The 25,027-nt window shown below is 39.4% G+C and overlaps 1 protein-coding gene across 1 annotated transcript in view; it reads right to left on the reverse strand.

Annotated features, from left to right (window-relative positions):
- The window catches only part of LOC122741238 (transient receptor potential cation channel subfamily C member 4 associated protein), a 78,976-nt gene that overhangs the window by 14,445 nt on the left and 39,504 nt on the right, over positions 1 to 25,027 (reverse strand). Inside the window, exons 8-9 of the mRNA XM_043984476.1 lie at positions 13,332 to 13,520; positions 3,132 to 3,274 (exon numbers count right to left, since the gene is read on the reverse strand). Coding sequence (XP_043840411.1) covers positions 3,132 to 3,274; positions 13,332 to 13,520 — 332 coding nt within the window. The remainder of the gene's footprint in view (positions 1 to 3,131; positions 3,275 to 13,331; positions 13,521 to 25,027) is intronic.

The following is a 25,027-nucleotide window of genomic DNA, read 5'->3' on the forward strand; positions in this document are numbered from 1 at the left end:
CACAAAATGGTGGTTATTGCATTTGCAAAGTTCTGGGCCATCAAACAAGATATTAAGAATCCTCTCAGGGGGCAGCTAGGTGATGCAGTGGTTAGAGCACTGGCCCTGGATTCAGAAGGACCTGAGTTCAAATCCGGTCTCAGACACTTGACACTTACTAGCTGTGCGACCCTGGGCAAATCACTTAACCCTCATTGCCCCACGCAAAACCAAAAAAAAAAAAAAAAAATCCTCTCAGGCCACTGTTCTCAGAAATCTTCACACCATATACCCTGAGGAATCCAACCTCTCATGAACCACCCAAAAGCTAAAGTGGCAGTCATATTTATAGCAAACCAAGCAAATATATGCCAGCTATGCTAAGTCACATGAATAGTTTATCACTTTAAAGTAAAGCCTTTGGTTAACCTGGGGACCAGACTGCAGAAAACAAGGCTAACAATCCTGTGTCCTACTGACTTCTTTCACCAGAGTTGTCTCCTATTGCATTACAGATACTTCAGGATGGGAGGTGAGGGGTTGGGAGGGAGCAGAGTAAAAAAGGGCTCCTACAGGAGCCTCACCTAAGCCATTCTCCTTGTATCCTTTCTACTCAGTCCAACCTCAGTGGCCACCTCTCAGCAGAGGGTTTGAAAGCTGGGAACCTTAATTTAAATTTTTTTTTTTTTTTTTTAGTGAGGCAATTGGGGTTAAGTGACTTGCCCATGGTCACACAGCTAGTAAGTGTCAAGTGTCTGAGGCCGGATTTGAACTCAGGTACTCCTGAATCCAGGGCCGGTGCTTTAACCACTGCGCCATCTAGCTGCCCCCTTAATTTAAATTTAAGAACATAGATGCTTGTCTCCATCTAGTTAAGACAAGTGATTGCAGTGCAGGTGGCCTCTAATTTATAGCCAGAACTCTCAGAGAAGACTGTGAAAACCATAGACTGCCCTGCCTTCAGTATCTGGGATCCTTCCCTCACTTTTCTTTTCTTTTTCTTTTTCTTTTTGCAGGGCAATTGGGTTTAAGTGACTTGCCCAGGATCACACAGCTAGTAAGTGTCAAGTGTCTGAGGCCGGATTTGAACTCAGGTCCTCCTGAATCCAGGGCCGGTTCTTTATCCACTGCGCCACCTAGCTGCCCCCCTCCCTCACTTTTATTGGGTGTTTGTGTATTGCCCCTCCTTTCCCGTTAGCCCATCCAGGGCTGACACAAGGGGAAAATGCCCTGACTGTGTTCTAGGGAAGACAATACGTTCATAATCTGCATATACAAAGCAAGCATCTGATGGATATTGTACATACAGACATTAACAAAAAAGGGTGAGCTCTACAAAAATGAGTATTTGGGGGGCAGCTAGGTGGCACAGTGAATAAAGCACCAGTCCTGGATTCAGAAGGACCTGAGTTCAAATCCAGCCACAGACACTTGACACCTACTAGCTGCATGACCCTGGGCAACACACTTAACCCTCATTGCCCCACCAAAGAAAAAAAAGGAATATTTGGCTGGTTCCAACACAGGGACACTAAAATAGGTAAAAATGGCTGAGCTTCTAGTTATCCTGTCTGCTATACTTCCTTTTGTTTTTCTGTTTGTTTGTTTGTTTTTTGCAGGGCAATGAGAGTCAAATGACTTGCCCAGGGTCACACAGCCAGCAAGTGTCAAGTGTCTGAGGCCGGATTTGAACTCAGGTCCTCCTGAATCCAGGGCTGGTGCTCTATCCACTGTGCCATTTAGCTGCCCCTGCTATATTTGCTTTTGAATGAAAGATGCCCTAAAAAAAAATTCGACATTTTCTCCAAAGTAGCATTTGGATGACTTAAAGAGGTTTTGGGTATATCATCATATAGTGTGTGTTTCAAAGGGTGGAAGTGAGTATGGGCTATGTGAAATGTTGGGCTGTTGGTTTGTAGGGTTCAGGCTCCAAAAGGATGTGTTAGATAAATGCAAAGTGAATGACCTTAAGTAAATAATTTGCATTTCTTAGTGCGTAAAAGCTGGAACTTCTTTCTGAAACAAAAAACTAGTAAAAGGCTTCTTTTAGCAACTTGTGTCTAAGTTATTCTGTAAGCAAGAACATCTGAACACATGGGGATCTTATGGACTGAAAATCCCTGGATATTAACTGAACTACTTATTACAGTCTATGAAACTCTGTGAATGTCTCTGCCCAATTGCCCTTGAAGATCCATGTACAATTAATGGGGTCCTGCTGCTATATGACTAATTTAGCTATATGACCTTAGACAAGTCACTTCCCCTCTATGGACCTTGAAATACTCCTCTTTAAAATAAGAAGGTTGGGTCAGAAGCAGGGAGGGTAGGAGGGAAAGAACGCAGATCTGAAAATAAAATTAAACTTAAAAAACAATACAATAAGAGGGTTGGACTAAATGATTGCCAAGATCCCTTCTAGGTAGGTTTCTATAAGTCATCTCTACATCAACAATGTTAAAAATAAAATTTTTCTTGATGAAAAGGGGGAAATTTTCTTCTCCAAGACTAAACTTGGCTATTATCCTTTCCTCCTACATTTCCCCCTATTTAGGAAAGTTCCCCTTTGGTTATTTTGAGCCTCAGTAGGAGAATATATCCTTGGTTCTTTGGGTCTCAGGAAATAGCTATTCCTCATCAATTAAAAAAAAACCCAAACAAACAACAAAACCAACCACTAGAGACTATCATGGTTCCCTTTCTTCCAGAAAGAGTTGCTCTTGCCTCTTCTATATAGGGTCCTGCACAGGATACTGGACACAGGACTGCTTTAGGGACCTTAATGATTCTGAGCACAGCTTAAAGCTACTCTGAATGCTGCCCAGTTTTTGCAAGTATAATACAGTTCTGTCTTTCTTCTTCTATCTTCTGATCCTTCCCATCCCTTAGAGGTTCTCAAAGACTGATACACCAGGAACTTGTATTTACCGATGCCCCCACTACAGAGGCAGCTGAGGCCCAACTGGCACAGTGTTGTCAAAAGGGCCCAAGCTTCTCCATCCCCTTGGTTTTTTTCATTTTGGCAGGGACCCATAGTGTCTAAGTACTAAGCCAAAACCTTCTGCAGCACCCCTGCAGTCTCTTGTGGTGCACCAATTCTGAACAAACATCACTGGCTTATCCGGCCCTGTTGTAGCAAGGCAGTCAGTCACCTGATTCCGCTGTCGGCCCATCAGCAGCACACACAGGACATAGAGCACCTCCAGTTTGTACATGATCTCGTGCATGATCTTCATTGACTGGGGCAGCTGGGTCCTCGAGGAAGTGTTTGCCACACCACTCTCATCTGAAGATTCTAAAGGAGGCAACACATTAAGCTCAGAGACCTATTCCAAAAAAGATTTATAAAGACCAAATCCTTTCAAGTCACATTTGTTCTGTATAGACTTCAGAGTAATAGATTTCCAAGCTTGGGTCCCTGTGCCAGCAAAGCTAAGACAGACTTATCAAAGCACCAGAATGTTCCCCAAATCCCCAGAAGCAAATTTCGAAATTTAGAATAAACAGAATTTGTTGCTCCTTCTTAGATCCTTTACTCCTTAAAAGTTGTTTTTGAACACAAAAACCTTCTGGCAATGCTACTAAACCCTCTTGAAAAGGACAGGGCCAGATGTTTGGATTACTTTCCTAAACACCACGTAGCTCTCACACCTGGACACCAAACGGGCAACCAGGTCTTGGCCTGGGATACCAGGGTATCTTGAGAAGCCCAGGAAAAATCAAGGAGGAGAAGGACAAAACAAGTATGAGAGGCAATATGATATAGTGAGGAAAAAAATACCAGGTCAGAAAATCTGGGTTTAAATCCTAGCTCTGACAAAATATAATACCCATTTCTGTTAAAAACACTAGAAAACAGGAATGAATGGACCTTTTTCCTTAAAATGAGAAATACTACAGGAAGTCCCAAAAGTTTTAGCCTTTAAGCTTTAATAACTTAAAACAGCACTAAGATTTTTGAAGCACTGTGTGTGTGTGCGTGTGCGTGTGTGTGTATGCATATATACATTCACATACATACACACATATAAAACAAAGAGGTACTACAAAACAGAGATAAATTAGAATTCTTTCCAATAAAATGACAGTTGAAACAAAGACATCCATTGTCACCATTTCTATTTGACATAATGTTAGAAACGCATGCTATAACAAGACAAGAAAAAATAAATTGAGGGAATAAGTATAAATAAAGGAAAAACAAAATTATTACTTTTATGCAGATGATATTACAGTATACTTTAAAAACCCTGAGGGGCAGCTAGGTGGCGCAGTGGATAAAGCACTGGTCCTGGATTCAGGAAGACCTGAGTTCAAATCCAGCCTCAGACACTTGCCACATACTAGCTGTCTGACCCTAGGCAAGTCACTTAACCCTCAATGCCCTGCCAAAATAAAAAATTAAAAAACAACAAAAATTTAAAAAATAAAACCCCCTAAAACACAAATAAAAATTAATTGAAATAATTAATAACATTAGCAAACTTTCAAAATATAAAATAAATCCACATAAATTATCCTTATTTCTATACAATACCAACAATACCCAGTAAGAAGAGATATAAAATAAATTATAACAGAATGCAACAAAATACTTAGGCATCTACCAACCAAGATACACTCAAGGACTATTTAAATACAACTACAAACCACTGTTTATAAAAATAAAGACAAACCTAAATTAACTGGAAAAATATTAATTTCTTGTGGACAAGATGAGTGTACCAGGCAGTTAGGTGGTACAGAGGATAAAGTTCTGCGTCCAAAGTCAAGAAGATTCATCTTCCTGAGTTCAAATCTGGCTGAGCAAGAGAGTCTGGTTGACCCTGAGCAAGTCACTTATACCTTGTTTGCCTCAGTAAAATGGGCTGAAAAAGGAAAGGACAAACCACTCCAATATCTTTGCCAAGAAAACCCCAAAGAGGGTCATGGAGAGTCAGATGCAAATGAAACAACTGAACAACAACATAATAAGAATGATTAATACCAATTAAATCAATTGCCTTATTCAATGTCATACCAATCAAACTACCGAAGGATCACTTTATAGAACTAGAAAAAACAGTAATGGAATTCACATGGAGGAAAAAAAGTCAAGACTTTTTTTTTTTTTGGGGGGGGGGGGTGAGGCAATTGGGGTTAAGTGACTTGTCCAGGGTCACACAGCTAGTAAGTGACAAGTGTCTGAGGTCAAATTTGAACTCAGGTCCTCCCAACACCAGGGCTGGTGCTCTATCCACTGTGCCACCTAACTGCCCCTACTGTGCCACCAGGTGCCCCTAAAAGTCAAGAATCTTGAGGGAAATAATGACAAGAAGTAGGAACAAAAGAAGCCTAGCAGTGCAAAATTTCAAAATACATTACATTATAAAACACTAATTTTCTTTACTCTTTTTTTTTTTTTTAGTGAGGCAGTTGGGGTTAAGTGACTTGCCCAGGGTCACACAGCTAGTAAGTGTCAAGTGTCTGAGTCTGGATTTGAACTCAGGTCCTCCTGAATCCAGGGCCAGTGCTCTATCCACTGCGCCACCTAGCTACCCCTTATTCCTGCCTTTTAACATTTGTTTGCAATATCTCTGTGCCCTAGTATATGGTCAATTTTTATTAAAAGATTCATATGGTACTGAGATATATGCATATTCTTTTGCTGTTCCAATGAGGAAACATCTTAAGTCTTTTAACTCTAGTTTCTATAGAAACTAGAGCTTCATATTGTTCAGTTCCATATTTTCCTTTCTGTGTATACTTGTTAGAATTATCAAAATCTGAGAGAACATTGAAGTCTCCCGTCACTGTATGTTAGTATCAATGTTTTCTTGTAGCTCAGATGCTTCCTTTATGAATTTGGATGCTAAGGCAATTTATAGCATATAAATTTACTACTAATAATTGGTTTGTTATCTTCAATTTCTTTCAGCATATTAGTTTCCTTGTATATCATACAACCTCATTCATTCTAGGCTTTCCCCTCTAGGTTTCTGCCATTGCCTTTTAGAGTTTACCCTATGGAATTACCCTTTCCATTATGCCTCATTCATACAACAATGCCAATTACTGCAGGTGTCAGAGAGGACACCGCCCCTCTGGTAGCGTCCTTCCCCTACCACATTACTAATTATGCAGCTTAGCACTTCTTCTGGTTACCTTTCCCCCACATGTGCCTCAAAATTTCTTCCTTAGTCCATATTTTTCCACACACAGGGACTCCCCCCCCAGCCCTCACCCCCGAACCAGGTGCTAGTTGCTTCCAGGGATTCCAACTCCTTCCCCTTCAAATGTATAATGAATAGACTTTTCAAGCACCAAATGCCCCAGTGTAAGGTCTCCATGTCCCTTCACAGACCACCTCTCTTCACCTATAGAAACATTCATCAGTGGAACCTCCTCCCACTACCACAATAAGGCCTCTTTCCTTTCCCTCTTTTTTCAGTCCTGCCTCCCCCCCCCCCCCCACCGCCCCGACACACACACTCTTACCCACTCCCCTCCAGGTTCTTCTTTTTCTGAAACCAAAGGTGTCATCTTTCCCTCATTGCTACTCCTTGATTTGACCCTGGCACATCACACATTTCTCTCTATCCTCCTGTTCTCTTCCTTCCCTTTCTTTACCCTCTCATGTTGTAATGTAATCCTACACGAAAAACAAAACAAACAAAAAAATTCATTCACTTGAAGGCAGAGTCTTGTTAGATTTATTCCATAATCCCTCATCTTCACTATTATTTCCATCAGATTTTTGCCTTCATCCTTTGTGTCTTTTTGTACATTTAGAAAGAAGTCTCTTACTATTTCTCTGTTGCTGTCCTTTGGCTGCTGCATTTATTAATCCCTCTTGCATTTCTGTTTGGGGTGTTCAAGAAACAAATAATCTCTTCAGTTCTGGTTTTCTATCTAAAAATGTTTCAAATGCTTCTTTATATTGTGCGGTTAAGATTTAGAGAGTAGGTCACTCTGGGCTACATCCTGAGTGCCACTGCCCTTCAGAACACATTATTCCTTCATATGTTTTCTACAGGATACAGAATAATCTTGAATTATTTGAGTTTTCTTTTCCTTTGTATCTGAAGGTCTTTCTTTTAATCAACTGCAGAAATTGTTGTTTTTGAACCAATTAAATTTTTTTTTTTTTTTTGCAGGGCAATGGGGGTTAAGTAACTTGCCTAAGGTCACACAGCTAGTGAGTGTCAATGGTCTGAATCCAGATTTGAACTCAGGTCCTCCTGAATCCAGGGCCAGTGCTTTATCCACTGAGCCACCTAGCTGCCCCCAATTAAACATTTTTAATAGTGTCTTATTTTCCCCCCAATTATATGAAAGGACTACTTTTATCATTCATTTTTACCAAATTTTGAGTTCCAAATTTTTTTCTCTCCCTCCCCTCTTCCTAAAATGGTAAGCAATTTGAAATAGGTTATATATGTGCAATCCTGTTAAACATATTTCTATATCAGTCACAGTTGTGAAGGAAGAAACATATCAAAAAGAAAAAAAAAACAGGGAAAAAAAATAAAGTGAAAATAGTCTGCATTCTGAGTCTGCATTCAGAGTCTACCCATTCTTGGGGGGAGGGGTGGGGGGCAGAGCCAAGATGGTGGAGAGTAGCCAGCAAATCGCTTGAGCTCTCCTTCTGTTCCCTCAAAAAGAACATTAAATCAAGCCTCTAGACGGATTCTGAAACTACAGAACCTGCAAAGAGAGAGAGACAAGTCTTCCAACCAGAGATAATTTAGAAGACTTCAGGAAAGGTCGGTCTCACTGGGGCAAAAGGAAGGCGCAGCACATCACCGCTGCGCAACACAGAGGGGGTCGGGGCAAGTCAGCAGAAAGCTGTGGGCCACAGCTGAGCACTGAGGTCCTTGGATCCTGGCTCAACAATCTGGTGGCACAGCAGGACAGTGGTGAAACCCACCTGTACCAGCCAGGAGGGCAGGTTGCCAGCTGGATGGCCACCCATAGGACAGGTGCGACCAGGTCTACCAATCCCAGCACTCAGCCAGCAAGCCCGGGGCAGTGAGGAATCCACAAGTCACAGAGGTCTCAGTGTAGAAAGCCAGTGACACAGCCCCTATACCCCAGCACAAGAAGCTTGAAACAGGGACCCTGAGGCGCCCAGAGCAGACCTCAACTTAAAAAAAAAATAACAATAATAATAATAAGCTACAGTATGAGTAAGAAACAAAAAAGAGCTCTTACCATTGAGAGCTTCTGTATTGACAGGGAAGAGGCAAACACAAACTCAGATGAGGACAATACTCCCAAACTGCCTACATGTGAAGCCTCAAGAGGGAAGATGAATTGGTCTCAAGAATAAAAAGCCTTCTTAGAAGAGCTCAAAAAGGATTTTAAAAATCATTTGAGGGGGTAGCTAGGTGGCGCAGTGGATAAAGCACTGGCCCTGGATTCAGGAGTACCTGAGTTCAAATCCGGCCTCAGACACTTGACACTTACTAGCTGTGTGACCCTGGGCAAGTCACTTAACCCCCATTGCCCTGCAAAAAAAAATAAAAAATAAAACAAAAACAAACAAACAAAATCAACTGAAGGGACAGCTAGGTGGCGCAGTGGATAAAGCACTGGCCTTGGATTTAGTAGGACCTGAGTTCAAATCTGGCCTCAGACACTTGACACGTACAAGCTGTGTGACCCTGGGTAAGTCACTTAACCCTCACTGCCCTGCAAAGAAAAAAAAATCAATTGAGAGAAATGGGGAAAGAAATGAAAGCAACACAAGAAAATTATGAAAAAAGAATCGGCAGTTTGGAAAAGGAAGCACAAAGATTGACTGAAGAAAACAATTCCTTAAAAAATTCATTTGGCCAAATGGAAAAAAAGGTCCATAATCTCATTGAAGAAAACAATGCCTTAAAAATTAAAACTGGACAGTTGGAAGATAATGAATCCATGAGACACCAGGAATCAGTCAAACAGAATCGAAAGAATGAAAAAATAGAAGAAAATATGAAATACCTCATTGGAAAGACAACTAACCTGGAAAATAGATCCAGGAGAGACAATTTGAGAATCATTGGACTGCCTGAAAGCTATGATCAGAAAAAGAGTCTAGACACCATATTCCAGGAAATTATTAAGCAGAGTCTATCCATTCTTTTTCTAGATGTGGATAGCATTTTCCATTATGAGTTCTTTGTAACTATCCTGCATCATTATATTGCTGAAAAGAGCTAAATCATTCATGGTTGATCATCATACAATGTTGCTGTGACTGTGTACATTGTGTTTCTGGTTCTATTCCTTTCACTTTGCATCAGTCTGAACCAAACTTTTAAATGTAATTACTATGTGTCAGAGTTTGTAGCCTTCGGCTTTTTTTCTGGAGGAAATATGTAAATTCTTTTAACTGGTATTTCATTTTCTATGATCATTTGTTCTGAGCAGTTCTCTTCAATTATGTCCTTCATTATGGTGTTAAGGTTTTTTGCCCCACTGTGTTCTTCTGGGAGACCTATAATTCACAGGTTGTCTCCTGCCTCCAAGATCATTATGTTTTGCTTGAATGGTGAACAGATTTTCTTTTAATGTTGTTTTTTACTTCTTTTCTTCTTGATTGTCCTTCACTTCTTTGTATTTGAATTCCCAATCTACTGTTTTTTTCTTTTGTTTCTTTGGTGATGCTTGCCACTGCAGATTCTAGTTTTGTTTTTGTTTTTTGTTTTCCTATTCATTCCATTCTTTTTGCTGTGCAGGCCATAAATTCTGCTTTCATAATTCTCATTTCTCTTTTGAATTACTCAGGAACAGCACGCTGGAGTTCCATGTTCTCCTGAAATTCCACAGGATTCTCTATCTCATCAAGAATTGGATTGTTTTCCTTTGTTTAGCAGTACTTATTCATAAATGCCTGAACTTTTTTACTAGTCTGGAGGCCATATTTTCTTCTGTAGTTACTGTTTTCTTTGTTAATTTATCTACTTTTGTTCAAGATCTTTGAGTTTTCTTTTCTCTTTTTTTTTTTTTTGAAATCTCTGGTAACTTCAGGTTTTGTTTTTTTCTTATTATTTTCCCCTATTGCTCACTTTCTGAGATCCCTTCCCTCTGATTGTGGTTTCCTTGGGGGCTGGCTCTCAAAGTGTCACCGGTTTAGTAGGTCTCTGCCCCAAGTGACTTTTTTTTTTTTTGGCTGGGCAATGAGTGTTAAGTGACTTGCCCAGGGTCACACAGCTAGTAAGTGTCAAGTGTCTGAGGCCGGATTTGAACTCAGATACTCCTGAATCCAGGGCCAGTGCTTTATCCACTGTGCCACCTAGCTGCCCCCCCCAAGTGACTTTTGGGTGGTCAGAATTAGCCCCAGCTGGATGGCATGCTCTTTTCTTCAGGCTTGGTGGGATGCTGCACAGTTGTGCATACATGTAGTGTCCTGTCCTGCTGCCTCTGTTCCTTAGTTCTTTGGTCAGATGCTGATAATTCAGAGCTTTTCAGTGCTGGTGCTATGGAGTTGTCTGCCCTGGCACCAGCTTTGCTGTTACTATGGGATTGACTGCCTTGCCAAAGCTTGCAGCCTCTAACTGGATAAAATTCCTGGCTGACTGCAACAGTCTGAGTCACTCCTCTTCTGCTACCTCAGCTAGCCAAGTCAAACCCTCTTCCAATTTCTGGTCCTAATAAAGAAACTCCCCTACCTAAGTCTGGTATGAATAAATGATCTTGAGGACTTCTTTATCACATCTGATCTGGAATGTTCCCTCCTACATCTGGCACCAATTACCTGTTCTCTAGCAAGCCAATTTTTAGGGTTTATAAACTCCATATTTGAACCTCAACTTTGAGCATGTTCTGTCCCTCTCCCTCAAGCTGGGTGTGTTTCTTAAATCCATGGAGATGAATTTGTCTGTCTATACAGTGCATATGTATATGCTTTCTTTTTTTGGGGGGGGGAGGGAGGCAATGAGAGTTAAGTGATTTGTCCAGGGTCACACAGCTAAGTGTCAAGTGTCTGAAGCCAGATTTGAACTTAAGTTCTCCTGAATCCAGAGCCGGTGCTTTATCCACTGCGCCACCTAGCTGTCCCCCTAATTTTTTCATTTTAATCTCTACATTTGTCACATCCTCCTTCTCACTATTCACATGGCCAACCCATGGCCTGGACTACTGCAATGGCCTCCTAATTGTTCTCCCTGGCTAAAGTTTCTCCCTTCACCAATTCATTCTCCACATAAATGCCAAAGTGATTTTCTTTAAGTTCAAGTCTGACCATGTCTCTCCCACTCAATAAACTCTAATGACTTCCTACTGCCTCTGCTTGGGATTCAAAGCCCTTTACAACAACCTACTGCCAAACCTACCTTTTCAGATTTATTACATATTATCTTGTGTCCCCTACTCTGTGGTCCATCCAAAATGTCCATCTTACTGTTCCTCACACTTGGCACTTCTCTTCCATTTCCATGTCTTTGTGCTGACTGTCCTTCATGTTTGGAGTAAGTTCCCTTCTCACCTATCTCCAACTTTTAGAAACCATTTCCTTCAAGACTCAGTTAAAGGACCATATTTTACACAAAAACTTTCTTCATTTTCTTAGCGAACCAATTTGCACTGACTTTGCATAATCTTTTATATGTATAGGTTATTGCCCCTGATAGAATGTAAGCTCCTTAAGAACAAGGATTGCCTCACTCTTGTTTAGTGTCATCACCTAATATACTGCTTGGTATATAGTAGACTCTTTTTTTTTTTTTTTTTGCGGGGCAATGAGGGTTAAGTGACTTGCCCAGGGTCACACAGCTAGTAAGTGTCAAGTGTCTGAGGCCGGATTTGAACTCAGGTACTCCTGAATCCAGGGCCGGTGCTTTATTCACTGCGCCACCTAGCTGCCCTATAGTAGACTCTTAATAGACAATGAAAGTGGGCAATTTCTCTTCTTCAGATCTCTCTTGGATTCTCCAACTATAAAATGAAGGGAATGGGCTAGATGATTTTAAACTCCATTTATCTCTCACATTCTATGATCTAGTTTCTCCTGTATCCTGAGGAAAAGGGAAAGGCTGAAACTTTGTGGAAAACCCAGTGAAATACTTTCTAATCATCTGAATCTCAAGACCCCAGAGAATTGGCCATTTACAGCACTTCAACTTTGAGCTGGCTGCTGGCACCGCTTAAATCCTAGGGATCACCCACCTGAACAAAGCCCCTATGACAGCAAATTGGGCAGGTGTTTTTGAGTTTTATTGAACCTCCACAAGCTATCTGGCCAAGGAAACATTTCTAGGTGAGAGAAAAAGTTTCTCTTGCCTAAAAATGGTAAAAGCATTCCTTTGAAAGCAGAAAGTAATGGCCTGGACTTTAAAGATGAACAGCGAAGACTGGCAGTGTTGTTGTCCTTGGTTTGGACACCCCTTTTAGGGTGGGGAACTTGTTTTCATCTGTAGCTGTTGATCATGACTCACTTTTTTGGAAACCAAGAGTCTCTGTGTGTCTTCTGTGCTATATCCCTCTGGATAGGCTTACTAATAGCATGAGTTTTAAAAAAATAACTATGATTTAAGCTCAAACTACTGCACCCCCTGAAATTAGACTAATGACATGCATTTTGTAAGAACATGCTTAATTTCAGAAGTCTAGTCTCATTTAGTGCTGGTTCAAAAAAGAAGCAAAGAAAGATTAAGAGTCAACCTCAAGGGCAGCTAGGTGGCGAAGTGAATAGAGCACCGGCTCTGGATCCAGGAGAACCTGAGTTTAAATCCAGCCTCAGAAACTTGACACTCACTAGCTGTGTGACCCTGGATGAGTCATTGCTCCCCCACTCCCAAATCAATATCCTCCTCTGCTCCTTGATTCACATAGCCTGGATAGAAAGATGTGTACCAGAGAGGAATTTCTTAATTTTATTATAGTATCATAGCCCTAAAAGCATAGCTAATAAGATATGAATTTAAGTCCCCACCTTAGACATTTACTGGCTATGTGATCCTGAGCAAGGCACAAAATAACTCAGTGTAGGAAATTCTCTAAGACTATAAATTATAAAGAAGATGTTGATTTGCATTGGGAGAGTTTCCTCATCTGAAAATGCCTATCATGAGATCGCTATTTAGTCCCTATTCTTATTATCCTAGCATACAAGGTTATGGTATGCAAGATTTGGAAGAAAACAATTTCCATGTAAATACTAGTCCAAGAGAACCATGTTTCTCTTCAAATTGTTTTCTTTTTCTTTGCAATGGAGATCACCAGCCAGGATTATGCCAGGTAAACCACAAGTTTACTTTCAGGGAGGATCAAGATTTGACAAAAGTGGAAAGTGACCGGGGTGCAGAGGGAGAGTAGCAAGAAAAACAAACAGCCCAACTTCACAAGGCCCCCAGTTAATGGTTTCCTAGGGTTTTCAACTGCAGTACCTGGACTACTGTGCTCAGTGTCTTCGTTAGCTACACGCATCAGTGCGTCCAACACCAGGGCATTATCCAGCCACGTGTACCACTCCTCTAGCTCCTGCAAAAAACTGGAGGTGCCTGTGCTTTCAGACACTTTTCTTGTTGCCAGCTTGCAGAGGCGCTCAATAAAACCTGGGATATTCAGGAGAGTTGCTGCAAAAGAAAGAAAGAAAAGAAAGTAGTCGATCTTCATAATTAAGAAACCGAATACACAGAGGAGGAATATCATCCCCAAACTCTTCAAGCAAACATTTTCTTTCTACCAGCTTGACAGGAAATGACTCTTACTTGGAAAGAGACCAAATTTATTAAGCCAGAATTGCTATTTTATACCAAAATTCTGAGACAAGTTAGATAGCAAAAGTGATATGGTATTTAGCTTTTCAACTTGATTTGCCCATTTTGTTGAATGAATGAATGATTGCCAGAATTATTGATGACAGTCCAAATTAGGAACATTAATGCCCCATGTTCAAGTCAATCATCTAAACGAAAATCACCAGTTTTTCTCTCCCTATATCTATATTTCTTTTGAACTAGTTTCTGACAAAAGCTGTCAAAGATCTCAATCTTTTGGCACCTGTACAAAAATTGTAAATTGAAAAACAAAATATTACAAATGTACACTCTGTGAAAGCCACCTCCATATTTGGATAGTAACTTGCACTCTGCTCTCCTACAGTATTTACAACCCACAACATTCATTTGACATCTGTCAAATTTTTAGTTGCATTAGTCTTGATTCTTCATTTAGGTTGGATTTGCATATAAAGGCAAGGAATATTCCTAAAACACTTCACTATTTCCCACCACACCCCGCACCAGTATTAGGCACATAAATTTTCAAACACTTAGAATTCTGCAGTGTGATAGTTGTAAGAACCTTAAAGGTCATATGGTCCAACTTACTGATTTAATTCCTTCAGGTCAGCAAAAGATTAAGATAAATAAATAGCCAGCTACCACTGCCTTCAGGAACTAGAGGAGGATGCCAAAGCCAAGGATAGGATGGAAACAGATGCCAAGATAGAAGCCGTGTAAAAATGAGATGAGCAGGGCATGCAAGGTGCATGTGGACAACAATGGAACAACCAGGAGAGCAGCCAACAGTCAATAAACCAAGGAGTCAGTCAGAAGCAAGACCAGGTAGGCCAGCAGAAAGAAACAGATAGGCTGTCACCTGACATCATATGGCTCCCCATGGTTTCCTTTTGGTAGGTGGCTGAGGTACGAAAGCCACGTACTCTTCTGTTTAGTAAGCATTTATTATATCCTTTTTTCATCTTAAAGAGAATGGGGGGGGGCAGCTAGGTAGCACAGTGGATAGAGCACCGGCCCTGGATTCAGGAGGACCTGAGTTCAAATCCGGCCTCGGACACTTGACACTTACTAGCAGTGTGACCCTGAGCAAGTCACTTAACCCCAATTGCCTCACTTTAAAGAGAGAGAGAGAGAGAGAGAGAATGGGCCTACCAGAATATAGGGATTGAACACCAAACAGATTTGATGATTATCAGATTTACTAATGGCTCAGTCTGCAAACAAGTATGCATCACAGACCCATGCACAGGTCCACTGCAATACCTTGGCACACTGCCCAATGACAGAGGAGTCAAGAAATCATACACGTTTCTACACATCAAGACAGCCAGAGCAAAGGTGACTGAGTATCTAAGTTGGGCCTGATGTACTATAAAAAATCTACATAAGGGGCAGCTAGGTGGTGCAGTGGATAAAGAACCGGCCCTGGATTCAGGAGTACCTGAGTTCAAATCTGGCCTCAGACACTTGACACTTACTAGCTGTGTGACCCTGGGCAAGTCACTTAACCCTCACTGCCCCCCCCAATCTACATAAAGCAAAATAAAAGAGTCAAGAGGGGAGGCTGAGTGTTGGACAGCTTTGAATGGAAGCACATCCATGCCCATTGGATACTATCTCTTGGAAACGTATCTTAGCTATATCCATGGAATCTGCCCTTTATAGAGGTTGATATATAGTTTAGAAGGATAAGAAATATACTTCAATACAACCTACCCTAAAACCTTTCTTATAACCAACCAGAACTCAGCTAACCAGAAGAACCCTGAATCAATGTGGTGTTTTTTTGTTTACCTGTTTCCCTTCTACTGACGGGTCATCTAGATTCTTCCTCAACATTTCCAATGACATGCAATTTAATAGCTCAAGAGGAAGCCTATTTCATTGCTCAACTATACTTCAGGGGCAGCTAGGTGGCACAGTGGATAAAGCACCGGCCCTGGATTCAGGAGTACCTGAGTTCAAATCAGGCCTCAGACACCTGACACTTACTAGCTGTGTGACCCTGGCCAAGTCACTTAACCCCCATTGCCCTGCAAAACAAAAAAAGAAAAGAAAAGAAATCCAACTATACCTCAGATTTTTTTAAAAAGTCCTCTTTTACACTGAGCCAAAATCTATCTCTGATTAGCATTATTTGAGCCTTCTGGGGAAATAATGGAATGCCTACTTTCACTTTCACATGACACCCCTTCAAATCTCTGAAAGCAATCATGTTTCCTGTAGATTTTCCTTTTTCAAATTAAACATCTGCAGTTTCTTCAAACAGCCCTCATTATATGTTTTCTAGACCTTCTCAGGATCCTAGTTACCCTCCTTAGGGCACCATCCTAGTTTCATACCCTTGTTCTTATCATCACTCATACATATACACTTTCCATGTTCATGAACTCTGAAATATCCTTATGTGATCACAATCTATCATCATTCCACCTCCTGAAACCTTGAATTCAGTTCTTTATCCTTACCAGGCCCTCCTCCTGTTTCCTAACTCCTCAGTTCTTTCTCAGGCCATCACCTCTACACTAGCTACAGTCTTCTCCCTTCTCTATCACAGCCCTTTGGGGAAGCAGTTAAACCCTACAGCGTCCTCTTGAAAGTTCCCTGCCCCCTTATCATATTGCTGCTACCAAACCTCAGCCTTGGATCACTCCTACCATATGCAGTCTTTGCTCCTAAACACATGTGCTGCTGAACAATCATGATACTGTTCTGACTGGGACTACTGCAAATTGATGCTACATAAACTCAACTGAGCCCATACTATGGCAAGGCAATCCTTTTACACTTCCCTAACTAATTTATTAACCCATTTGCCACACTGGCTATTCCAAACTTTTTCATCTTTCCTTAAACTTCCCATGATTTTCCCTCCCCACCATACTCCCAACTGACAATTTTGCTTCATATTTCATTGAAAAAAAAATGAAGCTTATTTGCTAAGAACTCTCTCTTCTTCTCACCTCCTCCTCCTCATCTCATTATCCAAATGCCTTCTACCACTACCTCCTCCTTCATCTGACTCACATGAAGAAGTAGCCTTTTTTCCTTACCAAGGCAAACCTTTTTTTTTTGCAGTTTTGAATATTTTATTTTTTTCCAATTACATGTAAAAATAATGTTTAACATTTGTTTTTTAAAATTTTGAGTTCCAAATTATCTCCTTCCCTCCTTCGTTGAGAAGGCAAGCCATTTTATAGGTTATACATGTGTAGTCATACAAAACATATTTCCATATTAGTCATGTTATTAAAGAAAACTGACCCCCCAAAAAAAAGAAAGTAAAAAAAAAAAGTGTGCTTCAGTCTGCGTTTAGATTCCATCAATTCTTTCTTTGGGGATGTGGATAGCATTTTTCATCATAAGTCCTTCCAAGTTGTTTTGGATTGTATTACTGAGAATAGCTAAGTCATTCACAATTGATCATCTTACAATATTGTTGTTACTGTGTACTATGTTCTCCTGGTTCTACTTATTTCACTTTGCATCAGTTCATCTAAGTCTTTCCATATGGAATTGTCTTCGATCACTGTATTCCAAAGCAAAACTCTTTAAGTGCACAAGTGATCCCATTCCATTTCATCTTCTCTAGCAGACTGTCCCTTCCATTATCCCTACCCTCTTACTTATCTTCAATTTCTCCTTGTTTATTGGCTGCTTCCCTATAGCCACAAACAAGTATGCCCTTGTCTCCTCATCCTCAAAAACAAAAAAATCGCTTACTTGATCCTTCCATCCCCACTAACTATTGTCCCATATTTCTTCTCCATTTTGTGGCTAACCTCCTTAGGAAGGTCATCTAAAATGGATGTCTACACTTCCTTTTCTCTTGCTCTTTCCAACTCTCTACAGTCTGGCTTCTGACCTCATCACGGAACTCAAACTGCACTTTCCAAAGTCACCAATGAGCTCTTAATTGCCAAATTGAAGGTCCTTTTTGCAATCCTTATCCTTATCCTTCCTAATCTCTGCAGCCTCTGCCAATCATCCTTTTCTCCCTGGCTTTCTTCAAGACCCAGGTAAAATCCCACCTTCTACAAGAAGCCTTTGCTGATTCCCCTTATTGCTAATGCAGTCTAATAAATATTTATAATTTATCCTGCATATAGTTTGTTTGTACATACTTGTTTTCGTGTCTCCCCTGCTGGACATCAAGCACTCAGCATAGTGCCTAGCACACAGCAGGTGTTTAATAAATGCTTACTAATTGTTAATATTCCTCTTAAAATGTAGGATCTAGAACTGAGATCCATATTTGATGATGGGACAAAACTAAAGGGAAATATGATTATTGTTACTGTTGTTGAGCTGTTTAGTCATGTCCAACTCTTTATGACCCTATATGGGATTTTCTTGGCAAAGATACTAGAGTAGTTTGCCATTTCCTTTTCCAGTGGATCAGGCAAACAAAAGTTAAGTGACTTGCACTAGGTCACACAGCTACTGAATGTCTCTGGACAGATTTGAACTCAGGTCTTCCAGACTCCAGGCCTGGTATTCTATCTACTAAGCCATTTAGCTGCCTCTATTAAGGGAAATATAATAGTTTTCTTCAAATAGTGTTCTGATACTGTATGTGTCTATTAATGGCCTGAGATGGAATAGCTTTTTGGAGCTGCTACATCACAATGTTAGCACATATAAGCTTCTTTGGTAAACTAAAATTTCCAAATTTTTTGCATAAGAATTGCTTCCAAATCAAATCTACACCATCCGTGACTCATCAAACTGACTGTCTGAATATACCTGTGAGGTTTTATATCCATCCCTGATAAATTTGGGTGGCAGTGTGGTATTGAGCAGTATATTCATCCATTCACTTATTTATTTATCTCCTCACTCATTCATTCATTCATTCATTTATTGTGGGGCAATGAGGGTTAGGTGACTTGCCCAGAGTCACAAAGCTAAGAAGTGTCAAGTATCTGAGGCCAAATTTGAACTCAGGTCCTCCTGAATCCAGGGCTGGTGCTTTATCCACTGCACTACCTAGCTGCCCCCTTGAATAGTATATTTAGAAACAGAAGACAAGGGTTCAAATATTGCTGCTAAAATTTGGAGCTATGTAACGATGATGAAGAGGTGTAAAGCACTTTGCAAAACATTAATGCACTACATAAATGTTAATTGCTATTATTATTGTCATTTGTAAAATGATGGGTCTGGATGATATGCTCTCTAAGGGTCACTTCCAATTCTAAATTTTACCTTCTTCAATAATTCAAGACCAATATGAATACAACTTGGTCAGACTACATGGAAAATAATGTGTTTCATTCTGGGCACCAATGTTTAAGGACCCTGGTAAGCTAAGAGACAGCTAGGTGACTCAGTGCATCAGTAAGTCAAGAAGACTTGAGTTCAAACCCAGCCTCAGACACTAGTTTTGTGACCCTGGGCAAGTCACTTAACCTCTGTTTGTCCGAGACAAATAAATAAAAAATCTGAAAAAATTCAGTTCAATAATCCTGTTTTCCATAAATGAGAGAATATTATCTCCTTGGGGAATTCTCCTATTTGATAAGAACAGCTAAGAAAACTGTAAAGTAATTAAAGAGGCCTAGAACAGTATCCCACATACCACAAATTTCAAATGGACACCTGACTTAAATACAAAATGTTACATCATTAAAAAATAGCTGAATGTATCTTTTCTGACTAAAGTTAGCAAAAAATTCTTTTTTTTTAAAAATATTTTTATTTATTTCATTAAAAAAAATTAACATTCATTTAAAAAAAATAATGAGTTCTATATTAACATAATTACAAAACACTTCACACAAATAAAATTAGAGCTAAACAACTGGAAAAATATCAATTGTTTATGGGTAGGCTAAGCTAATATATTAAAAATGACAATTCTACCCAAATTAATTTACTTATTTGGTGCCATACCAATCAAACAACCAAAAATTATTTTATAGAGCTAGAAAAAACAGTAACAAAATTTATCTGGAAGAACAAAAGGGCAAGAGTATCAAGGGAATTAATGAAAAAAAAAAAGCAGGGGGCAGCTAGGTGGCGCAGTGGATACAGCGCCGGCCCTGGGTTCAGGAGGACCTGAGTTCAAATCTTACCTCAGACCTTTGACACTTACTAGCTGTGTGACCCTGGGCAAGTCACTTAACCCCCAATTGCCTCACTTAAAAAAAAAAAAACAAAACAGAAAAAAAAAAAAAGCAAAGGAAGGTGGCCTAGCCTTATCAGATCTAAAGCTATATTATAAAGCAGCAATCATCAAAACTATTTGGTACTGGCCAAGAAACAGAGTGGTGGATGAGTGGAATACTTTAAGCACATTAGGACACTGTAGTAAATGACTACAGTAATCTACTATTGGATAAACCCAAAAACTCTAGCTTCTGGGATAAGAACTCACTATTTGACAAAAACTGCTGGGAAAACTAGAAAATAATAATAAGGCAGAAACTAGGTAGAGATCAACAAACACCTTACACCATATACCAAAATAAGGCCAAATGGGTACATGATTTAGATATAAAGGGTAATAATACCATAGGCAAATTAGGAGAAGAAGGAATAGTTTACCTGTCAGATCCATGGAGAGGGGAAGAATTTATGACCAAACAAGAGATAAAGAACATTATGAAATGCGAAATGGATCAATTTGATCATATTAAATTTAAAAGTTTTTGCACAAACAAAACCAATGCACCCAAGATTAGAGGGAAAGCAGAAAGCTGGGAAATAATTTTGACAGCCAGTGTTTCTGATAAAGCCCTCATTTCTCAAATATATAGAGAACTGAATCAAATTTATAAGAATACAAGTCATTCCCCAATGGTCAAAGGATATGAATAGTTTTCAGATGAAGAAATTAAAGCTATCTATAGTCATATAAAAATGCTCTAAATCACTACGGATCAGAGAAATGCAAATTAAAACAAATCTGAGGTACCAGCTCACACCGATCAGACTGGCTAACATAACAAAAAAAGAAAATGATAAATGTTGGAGAAGATGCGGGAAAACTGGAACACATACACTGTTGGTGGAGTTGTGAACTGATCCAACTATTCTGGAGAGCAATTTGGAACTATGTCCAAAGGGCTATAAAACTATGCATACCCAGCAATATCACTACTAGGTCTGCATCCCAAAGAAATCATAAAAAAGGGAAAAGGACCCACATATACAAAAAATATTTATAGCAGCTCTTTTTGTGGTGGCAAAGAATTAGAAATTGAGGGGATGCCCATCAATTGGGGAATGGCTGAACAAGCTGTGATACATGAATATGATGGACTACTACTGTGCTATAAGAAATGATGAGCAGGCAGATTTCAAAAAAACCTGGAAAGACTTAAGTGGACTGATGCTGAGTGAAGTGAGCAGAACCAGGAGAACACTATACACAGTAACAGCAACATTGTGTGATGATCAACTGTGATAGACTTAGCTCTTCTCAGCAATACAATGATCCAAGGAATTCCACAAGACTAATGACGGAATATGCTTTCCACATTCAGAAAAAGAACTATGGAGTCTGACAGCAGATCAAAGAATACTATTTTCATTTTATTTGTTGTCATTATTTTTTCTTTCTTGTGGTTTTCCCCTTTTATTCTGATTCTTCTTTTATAACATGATTAATATGGAAATATGTATAACATGACTATGTATGTATATGTGTGTATATACATATATATATCTTATATCTGATTGCTTGCTGTCTTGGGAGAGAGGAGGGAAGGAGAAAAATTTGGAACTGAAAATCTTACAAAAATGAGTGTTGAAAACAATCTTTATGTGTAATTGGAAAACAAAATAAATTGCTAACTAGAAAAAAAAAATATGAGCTCCAAATTCTCTCTTTTATCCTTCCTCTACCCACTGAGAAGGCAAGCAATATATCCATTATACATTTGAAATCATATAAAACATACTCTCATGTTAGCCATGTTGCAGAAGAAAACACACATACACACCCCCACCCCTAGAAAAATAAAGCCAAAAAATATATACTTCAATCTGTACTCTGAATTCATCAGTCTTCTCTCTGGAGGGGGATAGCATTTTTCATCATGGGTCCTTTGGAACTGTCTTAGACCATTGTCTTAATCAGAGTAGCTAAGTCTTTTCTTTTTTCTTTTTTGTGGGGCAATGAGGGTTAAGTGACTTGCCCAGGGTCACACAGTTAGTAAGTGTCAAGTATCTGAGGCCAGATTTGAACTCAAGTCCTCCTGAATCTAGGGCCAGTGCTTTATCCATTGCATCACCTAGCTGTCCCTATGCCACCTAGCTGCCTTGTAAGTCTTTTATAGTTAATCATTCTTACAATATTGCTGTTACCATGTACAATGTTCTCCTGGTTTGGCTCACTTCATTTTGCATCAGTTCACATAAGTCTTCCCAGGTTTTCTGAAACCATCCCCTGTCATTTCTTTCTTTTTTTTTTTCTCTTTTGTAGGGCAATGAGGGTTAAGTGAGGGTCACACAGCTAGTAAGTGTCAAGTGTCTAAGGCCAGATTTGAACTCAGGTCCTCCTGAATCCAGGGACAGTGCTTTATCCACTGGGCTACCTAGCTGCCCCCCATTCCCTGTCATTTCTTATAGCTCACCAGTATTTCATCACAATCATATACCACAACTTGGTCAGCCATTCCCCAAGTGATGGGCATTCCCTCAATTCTTTGCAGCAAGAAAAAAGGTTATTATAAATATTGCTATACATATAGGTCCTTTTTCTTTTTCTTTGATCTTTTTAGAATACAGACCCAGTAGCATTGTTGGGTTAAAGGGTGTACACAATTTTATAAAACTTTGGTTATAGTTTCAAATTGTTCAAGCAGTTGGATAGTTTACAACTCTACCAGCAGTACATTAGTGTCTCAATTTTTCCATATCCCCTCCAACATTTGCCATTTTCCTTTTTTTGTGGGGGGTGGGGGTGGGGGTGGGGGCAATGAGGGTTAAGTGACTTGCCCAGGGTCACACAGCTAGTAAGTGCCAAGTGTTTGAAACCAGATTTGAAGTCGGGTTCTGAATCCAGGGCCGGTGTGTCATTTTCCTTTTACGTCATGTTAGTCAATCTAATAGGTTTGAAGTAGTATCTCAGAGTTGTTTTAATTTGCATTTCTCTAAGAGTGATTTAGAACATTTTTTCATTGATAACTTTGATTTCTTCTCCTGAAAATGGTCTATTCATATCCTTAGACCATTAATTAGGGAATGGCTAATATTTTTGTAAATTTGATTCAGTGTCCTATACGTTTGAGAAATAAGGCCTTTATCAGAGAAACTTGCTGTAAAAAATTTTCCCCCATTTCCTATTTGCTTCCAATTTTGGCTACTTTAGTTTCGTTTGTCCAAAACCTCTTTAATCTCATATAATCAAAATTATCCATTTTACTTCTCATGATCTTCTTTATCTCTTATTTGGTCACAATTTCCCTTATCAATAGATCTGACAGTTACATTTTTCCATGCTTAGGGAAAAATTATTTTTTTAAAATGCCCTGTTTATTTACTGGCAATAATAATATTAACACAATGATAATAATAGTAAGTAATTACTGATATTTCTTAAGGAAAAATTCTTAACCAAACATGGGATGGAGGCAGTCAAAAAAGAGAAAAGAGGTCATTTTAACTATGAGAAATTGCAAAGTCTTTGCATGAACAGAATCAATGCAGCTACAATAAGGGAAACTGTCAAGTAAAAAAACCACAATCTTAATATCAAATATCTTTTTTATATCAAATATCTTTGATAAAGATCTGATATCCAAAATATTGAAAGAATTAACAGAAACATGCGAAACAAACCTAATGCATATGTGGTCAAAGGATCTGAATGTTTAGGATCATAGATTTAAAGTGGGAAAGGATCTCAGTATCTTTGCTAATCCCCTCATTTTATAGATGATGATACTGAAACCCATAGAGGTGAAGTGACTTGTCAAGGTCACAGAGGCAGTGACACAGAAATAATTTGAATCAAGTTCCTCTGATTCCAAAATCCATTGAACTACACTATACCTCTTAAAATAATAATAACAATAATAGGAATTACATATTATTAACAATGATATAAAAGATTGTTCTAAGTCACTAACAAGAGCAATACAAATAAAAATGACACTCAAGTTTCACTTCATACCCAACAAATTGGCAAAAATGACAAAAGTTGGAAATAGTCAATAATATTAAGTTGTGGAAAGATAAGTACACTAAAATACACTGTTGGTGAAACAGAAAAACTGGTCCAAATATTCTGGAATGTAATATTAAAGTCCACTAGAAAGGAATTAATGTCTATATTTTTTAATCCAGATATCCCACTGATAAGCAGGGCCCACAAGGAAATAAAAGACAGAAAGAAAAGAAAAGTCCCATATATACCAAAATATTCATCTAAACACTTTTTGTTGTAGCAAAAAACTGGAAACAAAGGAGGCGCTCATTGACTGGAAAATGGCTAAACAAACTGTGGGACATGAAAGTCCGGGGTCACACTGCTATTAAGTGTCTGAGGCCAGATCTGAACTCAGGAAGATGAGTCTTCCTTATTCCAAGCCTGGTACTCTAACTACTTAGACACCTAACTGCCCTAAGGAAGCTATATATAGTATAAATAGGAAAAAATTAACAGAGAGAAGGCATTAGAATTAAGAGGGTATGGGGAAGGCTTCCAGTAAAACAAGGGATTTTAGTTGGTACTTAAAAGAAGTCAGTAAGCAATGGAAGTTGGTAAGTAGAGCAGACTAGGGAATGTTCCAGGCATAGGGGGACAGCCAGAGAGAATGCCCAGAGCCAAGTTTACAAGTGCCTTGTTTATGGAACAGCCAGGAGGCCAGTGTCACTCCATTGAATAGTACATAGAGGAGTAAGGTGTAAGAAGACTAGAAAGGTAGGAAGGGCCTAGATTATAAAGGGCTTTGAATGCCAAACAAAGCATTTTATATTTGATCCTAGAGGCATTACAGAGCTTTAGCAAGTGAGAAAATGACACAATGAGACCTATACTTTAGGAAAATCACTTTAGTAGCTAAACAGAGAATGGACTAGAGTGAGGAGAGACTTGAGACAGGCCAACCTACCAGCAAGCTATTGCACAATAATCCAGGTGTGAGACGATGAGGGCCTGAACCACAGTGGTGGCAGTCTCAAAAGGGAGAAGGGGGAATATACCAGAGATGTTGCAAAGGTGAAACCAACAGGCTTTGGCAACAGCTTGGATATGGAAGGTAAGAGATAGTGAGGAATCCAGGAGGACTCCTAAACCTGAGGAATTGAGAGGATGGTGATGCTTTCTACTGAGATAGGGAAGGTAGGAGGTGAGCAGGATTTAAGAGGAAAGATAATGAGTTCTGTTT

The sequence above is a fragment of the Dromiciops gliroides genome, chromosome 2 (assembly GCF_019393635.1).
Source record: "Dromiciops gliroides isolate mDroGli1 chromosome 2, mDroGli1.pri, whole genome shotgun sequence".
In the NCBI taxonomy this organism is placed as follows: Eukaryota; Metazoa; Chordata; class Mammalia; order Microbiotheria; family Microbiotheriidae; genus Dromiciops; species Dromiciops gliroides.